This window comes from Poecilia mexicana, unplaced genomic scaffold (genome assembly GCF_051168715.1).
Source record: "Poecilia mexicana isolate PSO_F unplaced genomic scaffold, ASM5116871v1 scaffold_4, whole genome shotgun sequence".
NCBI classification, from domain to species: domain Eukaryota; kingdom Metazoa; phylum Chordata; class Actinopteri; order Cyprinodontiformes; family Poeciliidae; genus Poecilia; species Poecilia mexicana.
Window position 1 is genome coordinate 22,578,032 of NW_028263373.1, and position 14,712 is coordinate 22,592,743.

A 14,712-nucleotide genomic window follows, 5' to 3' on the forward strand; every position below is an offset into this window, starting at 1 on the left:
TTTTTTTTTTTTACCAATCAACTGAATTTGACTTCAGATCTGAACTTGGCAACTTGTTAGGATTGTACTGGAATAAAATGGGTGTAAATTCAATTTTGACTGAATTTGATTCCGTATAAGTGAACAACATGCTTGTGTTGGGAAAGTGTCATGAGGAAGTAACTTGTTGCAAACTACAAAAGTCAAATTTCTTATATCTTGATTTTAAAATCATACCAAATATTGCATGATGTACCATATTTTTTCCTCTATTTTATGTTTCCAAAAGCAAAAATTGTATCTTTTGCGACTCTATTCCAATGGTTTTCTCCTTACGTTTTAACGGAGAGGTTGTCTGGATCACAGCCAGATGTCTTCAGGCAGGCTGGAAGGTAATTAAGTGGCAGCAGACTGGGGCATGCTGCTTCAGACATCCATACAAAATTATAGTGGTTTTGTTGACATAGGGACTAAAGAAATAACATGACCTACAAATAAAAAGACAGTTTTATTCTTGAAGGTAATAAACCTCCAGTTTATTACCTTGAATCACAGGATGTTGATGTGGTCTGCAGAGACTCCACAAAGGAGTGATTAAGATTTATCTGCCTAACCAATAAATCTTTTTTTTTTTGTAATGATGACCACGCTGAATAATGTGCATGCAAATGCCTCTTTACCAGCGACGTGTAATTTGTTTGAGGGTGAATTGACCGCACAATGTCAGTCAAAAGACACTTGTCAGGTTTCATTATCCATAGTTCTGAGCACACAGATAATCAGCAGTGGCTTACAGCGGTGGGTAACCTTGGGAGGACTCATTAGCGTCCACTCATCAACCTTGCAGGGCCAAGTCCAAGTAGCTGTATTGCTTTAATATTTTACGGAGAGAAGATGCCTCTTCTCTGTGTGCTGCGGGAAAGCGAAGCCACTGAAGCTTTTTTGTGGAGTCGAGGTTAACCTCCCTGCTCCGACAGAGTGGTGGGATTGACAAAATGTTCAAAGGGTAATGTTAAAGGTGCACTGAAAAGTGTCAGCAGTTTTTACAGAAGCTGCTTCTTTGTTAGAAACTATACCGTTCGTAGCATAACCTAGAAAATACATGAGACTCTTTTTAAAAGATTATTGTAGTGCTTCCGAGCATATGAGAGGAAATGAGCTCATAGCACAAGATGGAATAACTCCTAAAAAATACCTCGAACATCTCTGAAAAGTACCAACTACTTGACATACAAACATAACAAAACTGTGTGAATGTAACATATCTTTCAAAAAGGTGTAATATTGCATTTCTAAAACAAAATTATCTGAAAATGTAAAAAATATATTTTATCTTACTCATTTTTTTCTGTGTCATATCACCGTGTATTGATACAAATATATTTAAGGTGGATTTTACTATAAGTTGCATTTCAAAGAATTATATTATCAAAAGTCTTTTTTTTCAGTAAATCATTTTAGAAAATTTAACTCGTGTATATATAAACTGGTTACAAATAGAGACATATTTTTCCTTACATTCAGCTTTATTTAATATTTTTGAAGAAGCTGGCAAATGGCCAGCTTCTTCAATAATGTCATTTCGTGGCTTATATTTCTTTTCAGGATGTCAGAAACTGCTGGACTGGTGTCAACTCTGCAGCTGTAATCCATAAACATCAAAAGTAAATACTTTAAATATATTATTCAGTCCACATCCTGGTTAAGTCTGTCTGAGAAGCAGCTGCAGTCCAAGCTTTGTGAATCATCGCCAAATGGTTTTGCTTCACAATTTTCTCAAAGTAATTCCTGTTACATGTGCACATTTTTCTACCCAGGGGCACCGCCAGAAATCTTGGGGCCGCATGACAAAAAAATAAATTGGAGCCCCCCCGCTGTTACAATTTCTTGAGTTTATTTGACCCATAAACAGCATCAAATGTTAAAGACTTGCAACTGCCATGCTTTCTTTGGATACTAGCACAATATTTACTGCTAATGAATTTTACATGCAACTGTATGCATGCTGTATGCAAATAGGTTGCTTAATTTCTTAAAATTAGTTTTAGCCTACTGACAGGTCTCTCCCCACAAGCAACAGTCATAGGCAACATGCAAAATATACATGAAGCAATCCAGACTACTCAAAAATGCTATGTAGTTGCATTTCATTCAAGCTGCAGTATATAACTTTAATAAAAAATATGTTTTCTCCATATTTGTTAAAGCTGTCACGATGTCGTAGCAGTTTATTATGAGACAGATAAGCAGTGAAAAGATCAAACTCCTCCACCTCCTCTCTGAACTACTATTGCTGGCTAAAGTAAAGCAACGTTCCGACCAAAAACAACCAATCAGAACCAGGAGGGTTTTAGTGCTGTTAATCAACTTCATTCACTCACTGCTAAATCTGCTAATGGTGGAGAAACAACTTATCGTTACAGGAAAACTGATTATCTGCCATCATTGGTAGCTATGCTAGCTAGGCAGAGCATTCACAACAGGCTATGCTAGCTGCGGCATAGCACAGAGCGAGGGAGAGGAAGGATGAGCCACATGAGATTGAGATTATCTCTTGTGCCAAACTTTCACAACATAATGGCAAATGACAAATATGTAAAAAAAAAATATTTTTTATAAAAGTTAAATCCTGCAGCTTTAATTCCACTTAGGAGAGGACAGGTCAGGAGGGACGTGGCAATACATATTTGTAATTTAAATGCAAGTTAAGGTAAAACTGAACTGATTTTAGTATCATTTTATAAAGACTGAATTTCTGTCAGTAGTAAAAATCTTGCTTTTGTTGTGTAATTGTAAAAAGAGCAAAGACAGAGAAATCCCTATATACTCACTGGAATGATGCTAACTAGCTTGTCATTGGACACTGTGTTGTCCTTTTACTCTGGCACAGGGGTTAAAGGTTATGCTGGTGTCAGAGTTAGAGCTGCTGCTAAATGACTCACCTGTTGTTAAATGTGGTATCTTTCCCCCCCTTAATTCATTAAATGCTAGTGAAAAGGAAGCAAACAGAAGTCTGTAGCTAAGCTAACTATGCTACATGGTTGACAATCTCCCACAGTCTACCCACCTCACTTGGAGAAAAACTGGCTTTCAAATTGACACTCTTGTCTTTTTTTCTGTCTGTATTTTTGAAAACCTGATTTTATAATTTTCCTTAGCAGCATAGTTACCGCCACAGCGGTTCTTGTCTTGAACTGACTGCTGCTGCACAGTTATGGTCAAGGTGCCAAGCAGAAACGAACCATTTCATGCAGATGCGCGGGGGGCTCAAAGCTAATATGGATGTGTGCTTTTTAGTCTAGGAGGGGTAACATTTAATTTTTACTGCTAAAAACAATTTTAAAAACGGAATATGCTTAATTTTGTAATTGACAGGGCCCCCAATTTTTTCTATTTCTATGAAAAAAAAAACCCAAAAAACTATTTTGTGGGGGACCCCTGTTGGTCAAGTGCCCTTGGAATTGTCCTAACTTCCCCCCCGTCCTCAGATGTAACATTCTGTGAACAACCAACCTTTTCAGCAATGACCTTTTGTGACAGAAGGATTCAGATTTGGTGGCTAACATAACATTTCTGCACTGAAGATATGCATATTTTTTACAGGTAATTAATAACATTTTAATTTTGTGATATTCTGAAAGCCATAATCATTAAAATAACTGCGTACTTGATATATTACTGCGTGTAAAGCATCAAGGTAATACATGAATGTCATTTTTTAAATTAATGAAATAAGTTACATTTTCGCTGATATTCTGATTTACTGAGACCCACCTGTAGGTTTCTTCTCTTTCATTCAAAACTAGAACTAGAGCCCATAGTAGCAGCTTTGAAACAGCAGAGGCGCTGTACAGGCTGGCAGTTAAAATTACCACATGTGACAAATGTAAAAAGAGGCAGACCAGGAAGTAAAACACATGAGTGTACAGGGAAAACTAGGAGGAGTAGGGAGAAAGTTAACATGCTGCATAGACAATCTTTGTTTAATGTAAACAATGTCCGCAGGGTTCTCTCGGTTTCCAGCGTTTCTAAATGACAGAAACCGGGTTTTTACTCGAGCATGTTTTACAGAAAGCTCCCCGGCGGAGCGTTCATCAGCAGGTCGATTCAGCTCCGTGTCCAGCTTCATAAACGACTCGTAAAGATGTCAGTGATGAAGCCTTCAGAGGAGAGGAGCTCGGAGCGAGGGAGAAGCAGCTGCAGCCTGCAGACCAGTGAAGACAGGAGCGCTGCAGCTGCACAGAGGCTGACGGAGCAGGAGGTGACCATCCACAGACTCCACAGGGAGGCGTGTGAGGTACCACGAACCAAACTGTCAGTTGGTGCATCAGGACAACTCCAGTTAACACGAGAAATTAGCGTTTACACCGTCACTTATACCGAATTATGACATGATCACAACGTAATCACACCATAAATGGTACTTCTAAGCATCCTAAGCTCCATCCATCCATCCATCCATTCATCATCACGATTAATCCGACTAGTCGCGATGAATCAATCATTTAAATAATCTTCAACTAATTTGAATCTAATTTATTTCCATACAAAAGGTAGTCCATACCATTTTAAAATAAAATAAAAAATATTTTTAATAAAGCTTTAGGTATATCATGTGTCTCTATGTGTCACAGCTGACAGAGCTCTTTACTCTTAAGTTTTTTGACACCTTCAAACGGCACATAAATTTATCCTTGTATTTCCCCAGCAAGGCATAAAAGTTGGGGTGTTGCTCACGAGGAACATTTGACTTGCAGATTCTAAAAGCATCCTGATAGGCTACCTGCAGTTTATTCATTATAGCTTTACTGTAGTTACACCACAGGTGATCCATATAAAAGGAAGCGCAATAAGCTCAAAAAACGGACCCTTTAACCTCATGTTAAATTTACGTCATAGGTTAATCGTTAACTGGAGAAGACAGACTCAATAAAGTGACATTTAGTGAAAGAACACACAGCAGTAATTAAGTGAAAATTTTACCAAAAAATACAAGTACTTTTTGCATTTAAGATACCCCTCCCACACACCCCCACTTATTTGTCTATAACAGTGTTTCTCAATTCTGGTCCTCAGGGACCTCTGCCCTGCATGTTTTAGATGTCTCCGTTCTAGAATACCTGATTCAAATGATTGCATGACCTCCTCTGCAGCCATGAAGTGCTGCAGGAACCTGTTAGAAGGGAAACATCTAAAACATGTAGGGCAGTGTTCCCTGAGGACCAGAATTGAGAAGCACTGGTCTATAAGTAGGTTCCACCCAAAACTCCTCAAGTGGCATAGTTTTAACTTCACCTGGTTCAGATTCTTTAAAAAAAAAAGATATCCTATTAAGCAACATATAATCAGATTAGCTTTACACTTTTAATCATTGGAAAGGGCCAAGCTTTTCACATGCTGATGTTAGAAGTATTTCTTTAGCTGCAGATGCATGTTTTTCTACGAATGATCAAGCGTACACTAAAGGAATGCTATGTTATTACATTTTAGGCAAAAAAAATCTTATTTAAAAAAAGATTTAAATTATTTGTGTGCATCTTTTAATGTATTTCTAATAGGATATATTAAAAAAAAGGTGCAAGTGGTTAAATGAAAAATCTGCAGAACGTGCCAAATTTTTTATCTGATAAATTGATCAGTGTTGTCAAGTCGTCTGAATAATTGATAGAAAAATTGATTACGATGGTTGATGGTGCAGTTGGCTGCACAGTCGCCTTGCAGCAAGAAGTTCTTGGTTTGAATCCTGGGTTGGGGTCTTTCTGCGTGAAATTAGCAGGTTCTCCCTGTGACTCTGGCTCCCTCCTGCAGTCTAAAAACAAAACTGTTGGGTTAATTAGTCTCTCTAGATGCTCTTAGATTTGTGTGTTTGTTCTCTGTTTCACCCTGTGGTGGACCGATGACCTGTCCAGGATGTACTCTGCCTCTCGCCCAATGACCGCTGGAGATAGGCACCAGAACTCCCCCCGCGACCTTGCAAGGACAAGTAGGTTTAGACGATGAATGGATAAAATGACCAGACTGTCATGTGACCTTTAGAAGAACCTGATCCTGCCCAAATACAAGAAATAAAGAGGCATCATGAAATAATTCTGATAAACAGTCTGTCTCAACAGTTTCATTTTTTGTAAAACAGTTGGACCTGGTGGAGAATGTCCAGAACGGCTTAGGTGAAGTCTGTGGGTCAGAGACCAGAGCATCATGGGGATCATGTGGAAACTAAATGTTTAACTGAAGCTGCATGGAATCAAAAAAAAAAATAAAAAATAAAAAAATTGGAATACTGTTGCTGAAAATTGCCACGATTTTTTCATTCATGACTTATGCACATTTTCATTTTCTTTTCTTCCTTTGTCATGTTGGTCATTTTGCCAAGTTCTGGTTATAGGGATGTGATTTACAAGCTAACGTAAATATTTTAAAGCCTATTCTCCAATGTAAGGATTTTAGAACTAAATATATACACAGGTCACACATTTTAGATTCTAGTTGTAAAAAACGATTGAAAACCATGTATCCACAAGGTCTGTATTTCTAAAACTTTACTTTAACAGTTAGCATTTTCCCACTAAGCTCAAAACCAATGTGACTGGTTTGATTTATTATCTGCAGTATTACGTTTTTAACCCACCCGGCAGCGGTAATCGTTTTTGTCAGACATCTCATATTCACCAGCTCTGACTTGCTCCTCCATCAAACAGAGGCGCGGCGCTCTGCCTCGATGACAGTGGTGCAAAGGTGTCGTGTACGTGCCTTTAGGCTTATCTGTTGTAAATATTGCGCTTCGGAGTGAGGATGAAGTTGAGGCAAGTTGGCCGCGACCTGAGGAGAGTGGTAGGGCCTGGGTGGGAAAAGCACAATACCGTGGGGGGGCCCGGCAATGCCAGCTTCACTATGCGGCCCCGCACCGCCATGCGAAATGACAGGCCGTGCCACCGAAAGGCCCCAGGCTTTTTTTGCTTTTGTGAGCTGTCAAAGCTCACCAACTAGTGCGCTCTCAGTTTGAAACAGACTGAGAGATGGCATTTTCTAACTTCCCAAAACATGGCAAGAGAAGTTCAGTGTGTTTCGCCTTCAAAAGGTGTTTGCGTGGAACGATTAGTCTAAATAAACTGTCTATAAAGCGTGCATTGAAGAGGTAGCGCTGTTGATTAATCACTCGCCTTTGGAGGCGCACAAAAGGATAGCACAAATTAATCAGCAACATCACGAGAATTAACCTGTTTTACATCTGTTTGTATGCACAGAGGTCAGCTTTTCCCTTTTTACCTTCACCTGAGCCAATCTGTTGGTGTGTATACACCCATATCCGGGATCAGTGCGTTCAGGCTGCTTACTTACCGAGCTTACCTTTGTGTAATTAAATGTACTGTATATAGTTATGTATGCAGGGGTCACATGCCGGCATGCATGCTTGTTTGTCATGCTAATTGGGGCCTGCTCATAGCATTACATGGGGAAGAGTGATTGCCTTGTGAAGCAGGCACCTATTGTTCTACACCTAATAGAATGTCTCTTTATTTATTTATTATTCTTCCGTCACCGTTAATGCGGCTCATACCGCCACAAGAAAGGTATCAAAACGTGCGGCTCGATCTCGGCATCCGGCCTATTATTCTTATTGGGGTTTCGTGTAAAAATGGTGACGTAAAAAGTTAAAAACGAGCAAAATTTCCAACTGTCGAACCTTAGAGTGCAACTGACACCAACTGCCGTTTTTTTAGAGTGAGAAAATGAGTAGATTTTTGACCCCAAAATAATTTTGAAATGGCTCTCATGGCTGCAAAAATTGCTCTATTGGTATGAAAGTCGGTCATGATATTGATATGAGTGTCTGCTCCGGTAAAATGTTTTCAAAATGTCCCTAGGGCTTACAGTTTACGGTGACTTAGCATTAGCCTTTTACCTAAAATAACCTATCAGCTAATTTTCTTACTTATTAGCGATGTTTAGTATACTAAATGGAGTAAGTCAATGACAGAAAACATGCTAGTGATGCCCCACATGCTACTGAGAGCCTTCACGCTAACATTAGCATTTTGGTTAATTTTAGGTTATGCATTGATTTTAACATACTGAATAGTACAAGTACAGCTTAGTCAACATGCATCTGCCTCTCCACAGGTTATTGACTACAATTTAGCTAAGCTTAGCATTGATGACTATTTTTAGCATCAGAACGCTGGGTCCGAACCGTCGGGCACACTTTGGCAGGCCCCGGTTAAATTTCTTCAGGAATTTTCTAGTTAAATTATAATATCTTCATTATGTTCAGGCAAAGAAGCAGATGTATGCGGACCCTTCCAGTGGGTATAAGGTGTTCACAGAGTATGCCCACCTTCAGAGAGGGAAATGCTGCGGCAGCGCCTGCAGACACGTGAGCTCTTTTGTCTTCTTCTCTTTTTTTGTTGTTGTTGTCACCAGGTTGTGTCGTCCTTTGGATCGCTGGTATTCTTCTGCACATTTTGTCTCCTTTATCCAGCCTCAGCTGTTTTGCTCTGTTGTGTTTTTTTTTCCCCCATTGTGTTTCTACTCTTTTTAGTCTGCTGTACTTTTTGGTTTGCTGGTAACATTACGGATGAAAGAAAGCATGCAATTGGTAATGAAAATTAATAGTAAAAAGTATGGCAGTGTGTTCTATTGATGCATCTACAGGTGCGTCTAAACAAATGAGAATATCATCAGAAATGTTATTTATTTCTATGATTTAGTTCAAAAGCCACTCCAGAACCAGAGTCAAAGTGTTTTTACCTGAGATATGGGAAAAGGAGTGGACTGCTGCTTAATAGCCCAAAGTTCTCAAAGTTATGCATTTAATTTGCAAATCAAGACCCTAGAGTCTACCAGGAACCGCAAGAGCCCTTAAAACTTCGTTCTGCTAACATGTTTTATGGAAATGCTCATTGCATTTTCCAGCAGGAGTTGGCACCTGTCTACACAGGCAAAGCAAAACCTGGTTTAACGACACCAGTGTCATTGTTCTTGACTGGCCAGCAAACTTGCCTGACTCAAGGTTGTTTTTTTCTGAAGCATTTTTTTCTTGCACTCAACTTTCCTTCAGTATGCTTGGATGACTCACTCTTTGAAAACATTTTCTAAGTTATGGAGGTGTACTTTTATATTTAAGCTGAGAGTTATCTAAAATTTCAAATCTCAACTACATGTCTGGAGTCAATAAAAGCTGATTGTTTGGGAAGGTGAAAGTTCGGGACAGGGAAAAATAGGGGAGGTAAAAGTTGCTTTTACTGAGCCTTTAAAACAAAACAAGTCTTTTAACGCAAGTTTATTTGTATGGCGCCTTCATACATGTAAAGCAAGAGAGAAAAGAGAATCACATTAAAAGCACAAAATATGTTGATCCATAATTGTAAAATAATTAAGCATCACATACAAAAATAGAAATGTGTATTAGAAATTAACTGATGAATCTATTTAGAGCAAAAATGAAACCATTAAAATGGTTCAGGCAACAGTTTTCCTATTTTCTGACTTGAAAAATGCTAAACTGGAAAAACCAGTGTGATAAAAGATGGTTAATTGTCTAATGCCAAAGAAAAACAGCCTTCAGTCTGTTGTGTTTGGGAATTTTGGTGCTAGAAAAGTCCTGAGACTGAAGCAGAGGCAGCAGAACAACCCCAAAAAGTATCAAAGCATATTAAGCATTTGTTAAAATGGTCCAGTCAAAGTCAAGACTTCTAAAAAGACTGTCTGACCAATCTGACTGAGCTCAAGCTATTTTTGGCCAACGTTTTCAGACTTAATCTTCTCCCAAAGGGGAACGCCTTGACAACGTAAAAAAATAAATCACTTAAATTCGACATTCTCTTCCAGAAAGATATTTTCCACCTGCACTGCTCATCTCTGTTATTGAACCTGTTTGCTCCCATCTGAATTAAAGTCATAATTCTGCTTTTTTTCAGTTCCCTTACGAAACAACACTTTGCAAAGTGGTGAAATGAAATGACCTCTGGTTTTAGTCTCAATTGTTTTACCACATTATGCGCAGGATTACTCGTCCTAGAATAGACTGGTGAAGATGGCACCTTGCTTTGCTCTGCTGAGTCCGATTCTGGCTGCTTCAATCCCAGCCTGCTTCGTCTCGCCACACCACTCCTTCCTTCTAGTCCTGTCCTGTCCTGCATCGCCCTGTTCTGTCCTGATGTGTCTCATTCTGTCCCTTTGCATCGTGTTTTTAATTTGTTTCATGTGCCGTATTTTCGTGCATTCTTAGAGCTGCTCTACATGCATCATTTGATTTAGTCATTTTCTCTCACAGTGTCCATATGGCCAGGTCAACGTGAAGGACCCTGCGATGAGGAAACGCTTCAACTCCCTGTTTTATGTATAGAGCTGTAACTAGGCAGAGGTAAAATGCTAAATGCTGTTTGGAATGAGCCCGGCTCTCCTGGCTCGTCTCCTGCCTGTCGTTATTTTGCCTGCGTGTGAGTCATTTTTTTTTTTTTGCTGTGTAATAAATGATGAAATATTGGTAGTGTCTGTGCAATACCTACCTCTTATGAATCACAACTACTCTCAGGATTGTTTTCATTGTCACAAATGGAGGATTTGGAGAAAGGATTTGTTCACTAGACCTTAATGTAAAATAGTCTTTTATAACTTTGTTTTCTCTTAGCGTGGTTTGTTTTCTGCATATTTTTCTTTTTTTTCCCTCCAATGTCCACCAGAACGCCCCGAGCTTCGTTTTTTTTCATGTCTCTTTAAGAGTATTTAAGATTTTTGCGGTATTCCCCTCCTCAGATGCATTTACAAGGGTTGTGGGAGTATGGAGATGAAAACTGAGAGTGCATTTTAGATCTTCGCCCTCAAGACAAAGGGCATATGAGCGAACGTAACTGCAAATAGTCAGACGGAGCTCTTTTGCTTTCGCATCTCTCGTTATCTTTTGTTGCTCCCAAATGTACAAACATGCATGAATATTAGCATCATTTGCACTCCACAAGTGCTTGACTGAACTGTCTACCTTTGACTGATGCGCTGTGTTGTTAAAAATAGGAAGGTGGGGGGAGTAGGGGGGAGAGGAGGGTCAGCCCTCGCACTTGGCTGCGCTGCTGTTGCACCACTTGATGGAATCAGGCTGTTAGCAAACATGCCATGGACATCAGCAGCAGCCCTCCCTCCCCTCCTCTCCCCACCGGACGCGCAGCTCAGCCTCCTGGCAACACTTGGCTACAGCGCAGCTCCCCGCGGCAGCTCTCCAGAGCTGCAGCCCTAATGAACTCCTGGGCCTTCTCATCCCAGGACTGCAATAGATCAGCTCATGTTCGCCAGCGTGCTGAGACGCACACATGCATAGGGATGCTCCCTCCATCAGAGCGCCCTGTGGCTCCTAATAGGCCAATATAGAAGAAAGGTTGCGCTTAACGCAGCACTTTGTAGCCCACAGTAATGGTAGATGGAGAGGTCAAGTGCTCACGCAGCTCCACCTGTGCGTGCAGGAGGCGTCGGGGAAAGCGGCGCCGCTTGATTTGTGAGTGCATGTGGGAAGGCAGCGCGGCGCCTCCGGGCTCCTCTGTCTCTCTCTGCTGCTCTGAAGATGCCACACACACTCGCCCGTCTCCGCCTGATTGGGCAAACAGCGTCGTGATGAGAGGATGTGTCTGCCGCCGCGTCCACGGCAGGTGGGTTCCCCGAAGGCTGGCTGGCGCTTTACAGTGATCGGAGCAAAAGCCCGTCGAGCGGCTATACAAGGAGACTAGTGATCCCAACATGACTGGGTTCTGGGGAGGACAGGTTCTGCGGCGGGTTTGGTTGGGGCGGGTTTGTTGGTGCTCCTCTAAGCAGAGGCAGCGGAGCGTGCGGCGGCTGCGGCGGGACGGTGAAGGTGTCACACTCATCAACTGCAGCCCTACCTGGGGCCCGCTTGCCTGCTGCAGCTCCGTGGGGTTTTTTGCCTCGGGACTTGTCTGTCACATTAAAGTAGATGCGTTGCCATTCAGGACCTCGGCGGTCCCGCAGCCTGACCATGAAATAGGCCAACTTTCATGTCTGCCCTCATCCCCTCCGCGTCTTCCAATCCAGGTTTGAATCCCACCCCAACTCCCCCCTACACACACACCACACACACCCCATTATGCTCTAACTAAGCAGTTGGTGACTGCGACACAACAGCGGGAGATTCTGGTGAATCTTATCAGTTCACGGCTATCACAGGCTTCAGGCCTTTTTTATGAGCATTTTTATCATTTGTTTTAATCTGGTAAAAATCAGTTCCTTGTTTTAGGCTTCGCTTTGTACAGGTAGTCTGGACCCTGTGCTATTGTGAAATGATTGTTACAGGCATGGACTTGTTTAAGTTTTAAATTTAACTCAATGGCTATTTGGTCATGACATAATGCACCAGCTCCAGGAAGCTTACCGGAAGCTGTAAACAATCATCAAACACTGCAAAGAGAGAAGTGTAGAACCAAATGAGGCAGCTGTCAATGTTAGTTTGATATTTAGAAGCGTGGACTGAATGGTTTCCTTCACTTCCTCTGCTGCAATTACTAAAACTACAGGCAGACTAGGATTTTAAAACAGCAATCAATGTCATCTTTCGCAACTAGTCCCTCTGTGGGTCAGTTGAAATTCTACCATAGAAATCCAATTCAATGGGAGAAACCACAGACTGAACAGTGAAGAGATTCAAATCGAGCTGAATTTCCTGGGAAAACAATGACCAGGCAAACATTTTTTATGTGTCCACCATTATAACAAGCATACAAACAGTATTAAAGTATCCTCTTTGCTTTCATCTAATAAAATAGATTTTATTTTATTAGAGTTAAAACTATTTAACTGTGTTTGATTTCAAGTTTTATGCGACGTTATACTTAATTGCAACATATCAATTTAAAACCTAACCCTATGCCTAATGTAAGTGTACTGCAAATTCCAAAATAAATGCTGAAAAATATTTATAATTTCCCATTTCCTATCCTGGTTGCAGGTGGTCATTGGACAAGAGGCAGTGTCCAGCCTGGACAGGTCACCAGTTCATCACAGAGCAACACAGTCACAAAGCTGGAGTACCCAAAGAGACCCACTGCGTGGAGGAAGAACATGCAAACTCCATGTGGAAAGGCCTGTGCAGGTTTCGAACCAGGACCTCCTTCCTTCCTGCAGGGCAACAACGCTAACAGCTGCTCCATCATGCAGGCCTGACATGAATATACTGGATAGATTGTGGATAATGACTTTCACTGTGGTTAACTGGAGACCCAAAAATTTAGAAACGTCTTTGTTACCTTTTGCAATATGTTAGTCAGTGACTCTGTTTCTGTGTTTCTTTGTAAGATCCTTTAGCCTACTTCATGTTGTCAGATATATTTTGTGTAAGTAATTCCTTTATTCTCTTGCATAGACAGTAAAATTGAACCTAAAAATGTGGCAAATGGCAAATCCCAGTTAATTCATGATTTACTAATTTGGACATTTATAATTTCATAGAGGTAGGCTTGGACCCCCCCCCTTAACTATATTTTGTTTTTATTCAAGCTATATATAATATTAAATTTGCTTCAGGTAGTGTGACGAAGACACAAAAGAATTGTAAGGAACAAATTATTTTCCCAGCAATGCAGCTACAGACTCATTCAATAAATTAGAATATTATTGAAAAGTTCATTTATTTCAGTAACTAAATGAAACATGTCATGTAGATGTTTTCAAGCCTTCATTTGTGTTAATTGTACTGTAGAGGATTAGAGCCACTGGGAAAAAAAATCTGACTTTAATCTCAGAATTCTGAGATTAAAGTCAGAACTGTTTTATTTTTTTTCCAGTGGTCCTAGTCCTCTTCTGTATAATTATGATTATTTTCTGCTTACTGTTAATGAAAATCTGACAAAGATTAGAATATTACTTCAGATCAATAAAAATATTTTACTGCAGAAATGTATGTTTGATGCGTAATTAAATAAAGGTCGTTATTTTCAAAGTTAGTTGAATCACACATTCTAATCTATTGAATATCACTATTGGCTTTTGGGGGTAAAACAAATGTGAACATATGAGCAAACACTCCAGATTCACTTGCCCTCCTCACTGCAGATCTGCTGCTGCACTACAACTGTCAGGCAGACATGTGAGGTTTTTATTTCAGGCATTTTGGACTGAACATCTCTGACCCTCAGCCGGAGCATATGCTGCACTGGAGCAGAGTGGCAGCTCTACACCGTGTGCCTTTCTGCAGGACGATGCCACTAGCCGCAGAGAAAGAGAGAGCTGTCCAGATCGGATCTGCGTGCAGACGGGCTCTAGTCACAACCAGTTGACAGGCCAAGCAGCCCCCACCATCTCACAGAGCCTCAGCAACCCCGCGGCCAAAGGCCCCAACCGCAGCCAGTTAAAGTGTCTCCATCACTGTTGGACAGACCAGCCAGGAACTGACACAGGGTTGGCATGAAGACAGGAAAAAAAAACCTCGAGTGTCAGCCTTATGATGGCTGAAAGGAACATCAGTAACTAGCCGGGCACTGCTTTGTACGTTTGTGTGTGCGCGCGCGCCCGCGCCGCCGCGCGCACGCGTGTCTTGATATTCAAGCAGCATTTGAGCAGCCCCTACATCAACGTCTGGTCCTTCTACACAGACAGTGTCAGCTCGCCTCGGGGCAGCAGCCTCCGCAGTGGTCATATGGACAACCGCATCCCTGTGGTAGAATTAGTGATAAAAAAACACACGCGGCCGCTGAGTGATAGTCAGCGCACCAGATTCCTTTGGACAGACAGGGCTGC

At 41.0% G+C, this 14,712-nt stretch overlaps 1 protein-coding gene across 2 annotated transcripts; it reads left to right on the top strand.

Annotated features, from left to right (window-relative positions):
* Positions 1-3,874: 3,874 nt before the first annotated feature.
* On the top strand, positions 3,875-13,919 carry cunh1orf53 (chromosome unknown C1orf53 homolog). Of its 2 annotated transcripts, none has more exons than XM_014999588.2 (4): positions 3,875-4,276; positions 8,252-8,353; positions 10,253-10,342; positions 12,926-13,919. In XM_014999588.2, the coding sequence occupies exons 1-3, from the start codon at positions 4,040-4,042 to the stop codon at positions 10,322-10,324; spliced, it is 411 nt and encodes a 136-aa protein (XP_014855074.2). In that variant the 5' UTR covers positions 3,875-4,039; the 3' UTR covers positions 10,325-10,342; positions 12,926-13,919. The 2 variants fall into 2 exon arrangements, with proteins under 2 accessions (XP_014855074.2, XP_087861213.1); XM_088005087.1 differs by having other exon boundaries at positions 3,875-4,240.
* Positions 13,920-14,712: the final 793 nt, after the last annotated feature.

Bases quoted from the DNA above. Each gene is read 5' to 3' on its own strand.
- cunh1orf53 (XM_014999588.2), top strand. From the start codon at position 4,040: ATGTTTTACAGAAAGCTCCCCGGCGGAGCGTTCATCAGCAGGTCGATT. The intron at 4,277-8,251 runs GTACCACGAACC...CATTATGTTCAG, and splicing joins TCCACAGGGAGGCGTGTGAG to GCAAAGAAGCAGATGTATGC. The intron at 8,354-10,252 runs GTGAGCTCTTTT...TTTCTCTCACAG, and splicing joins GCGGCAGCGCCTGCAGACAC to TGTCCATATGGCCAGGTCAA.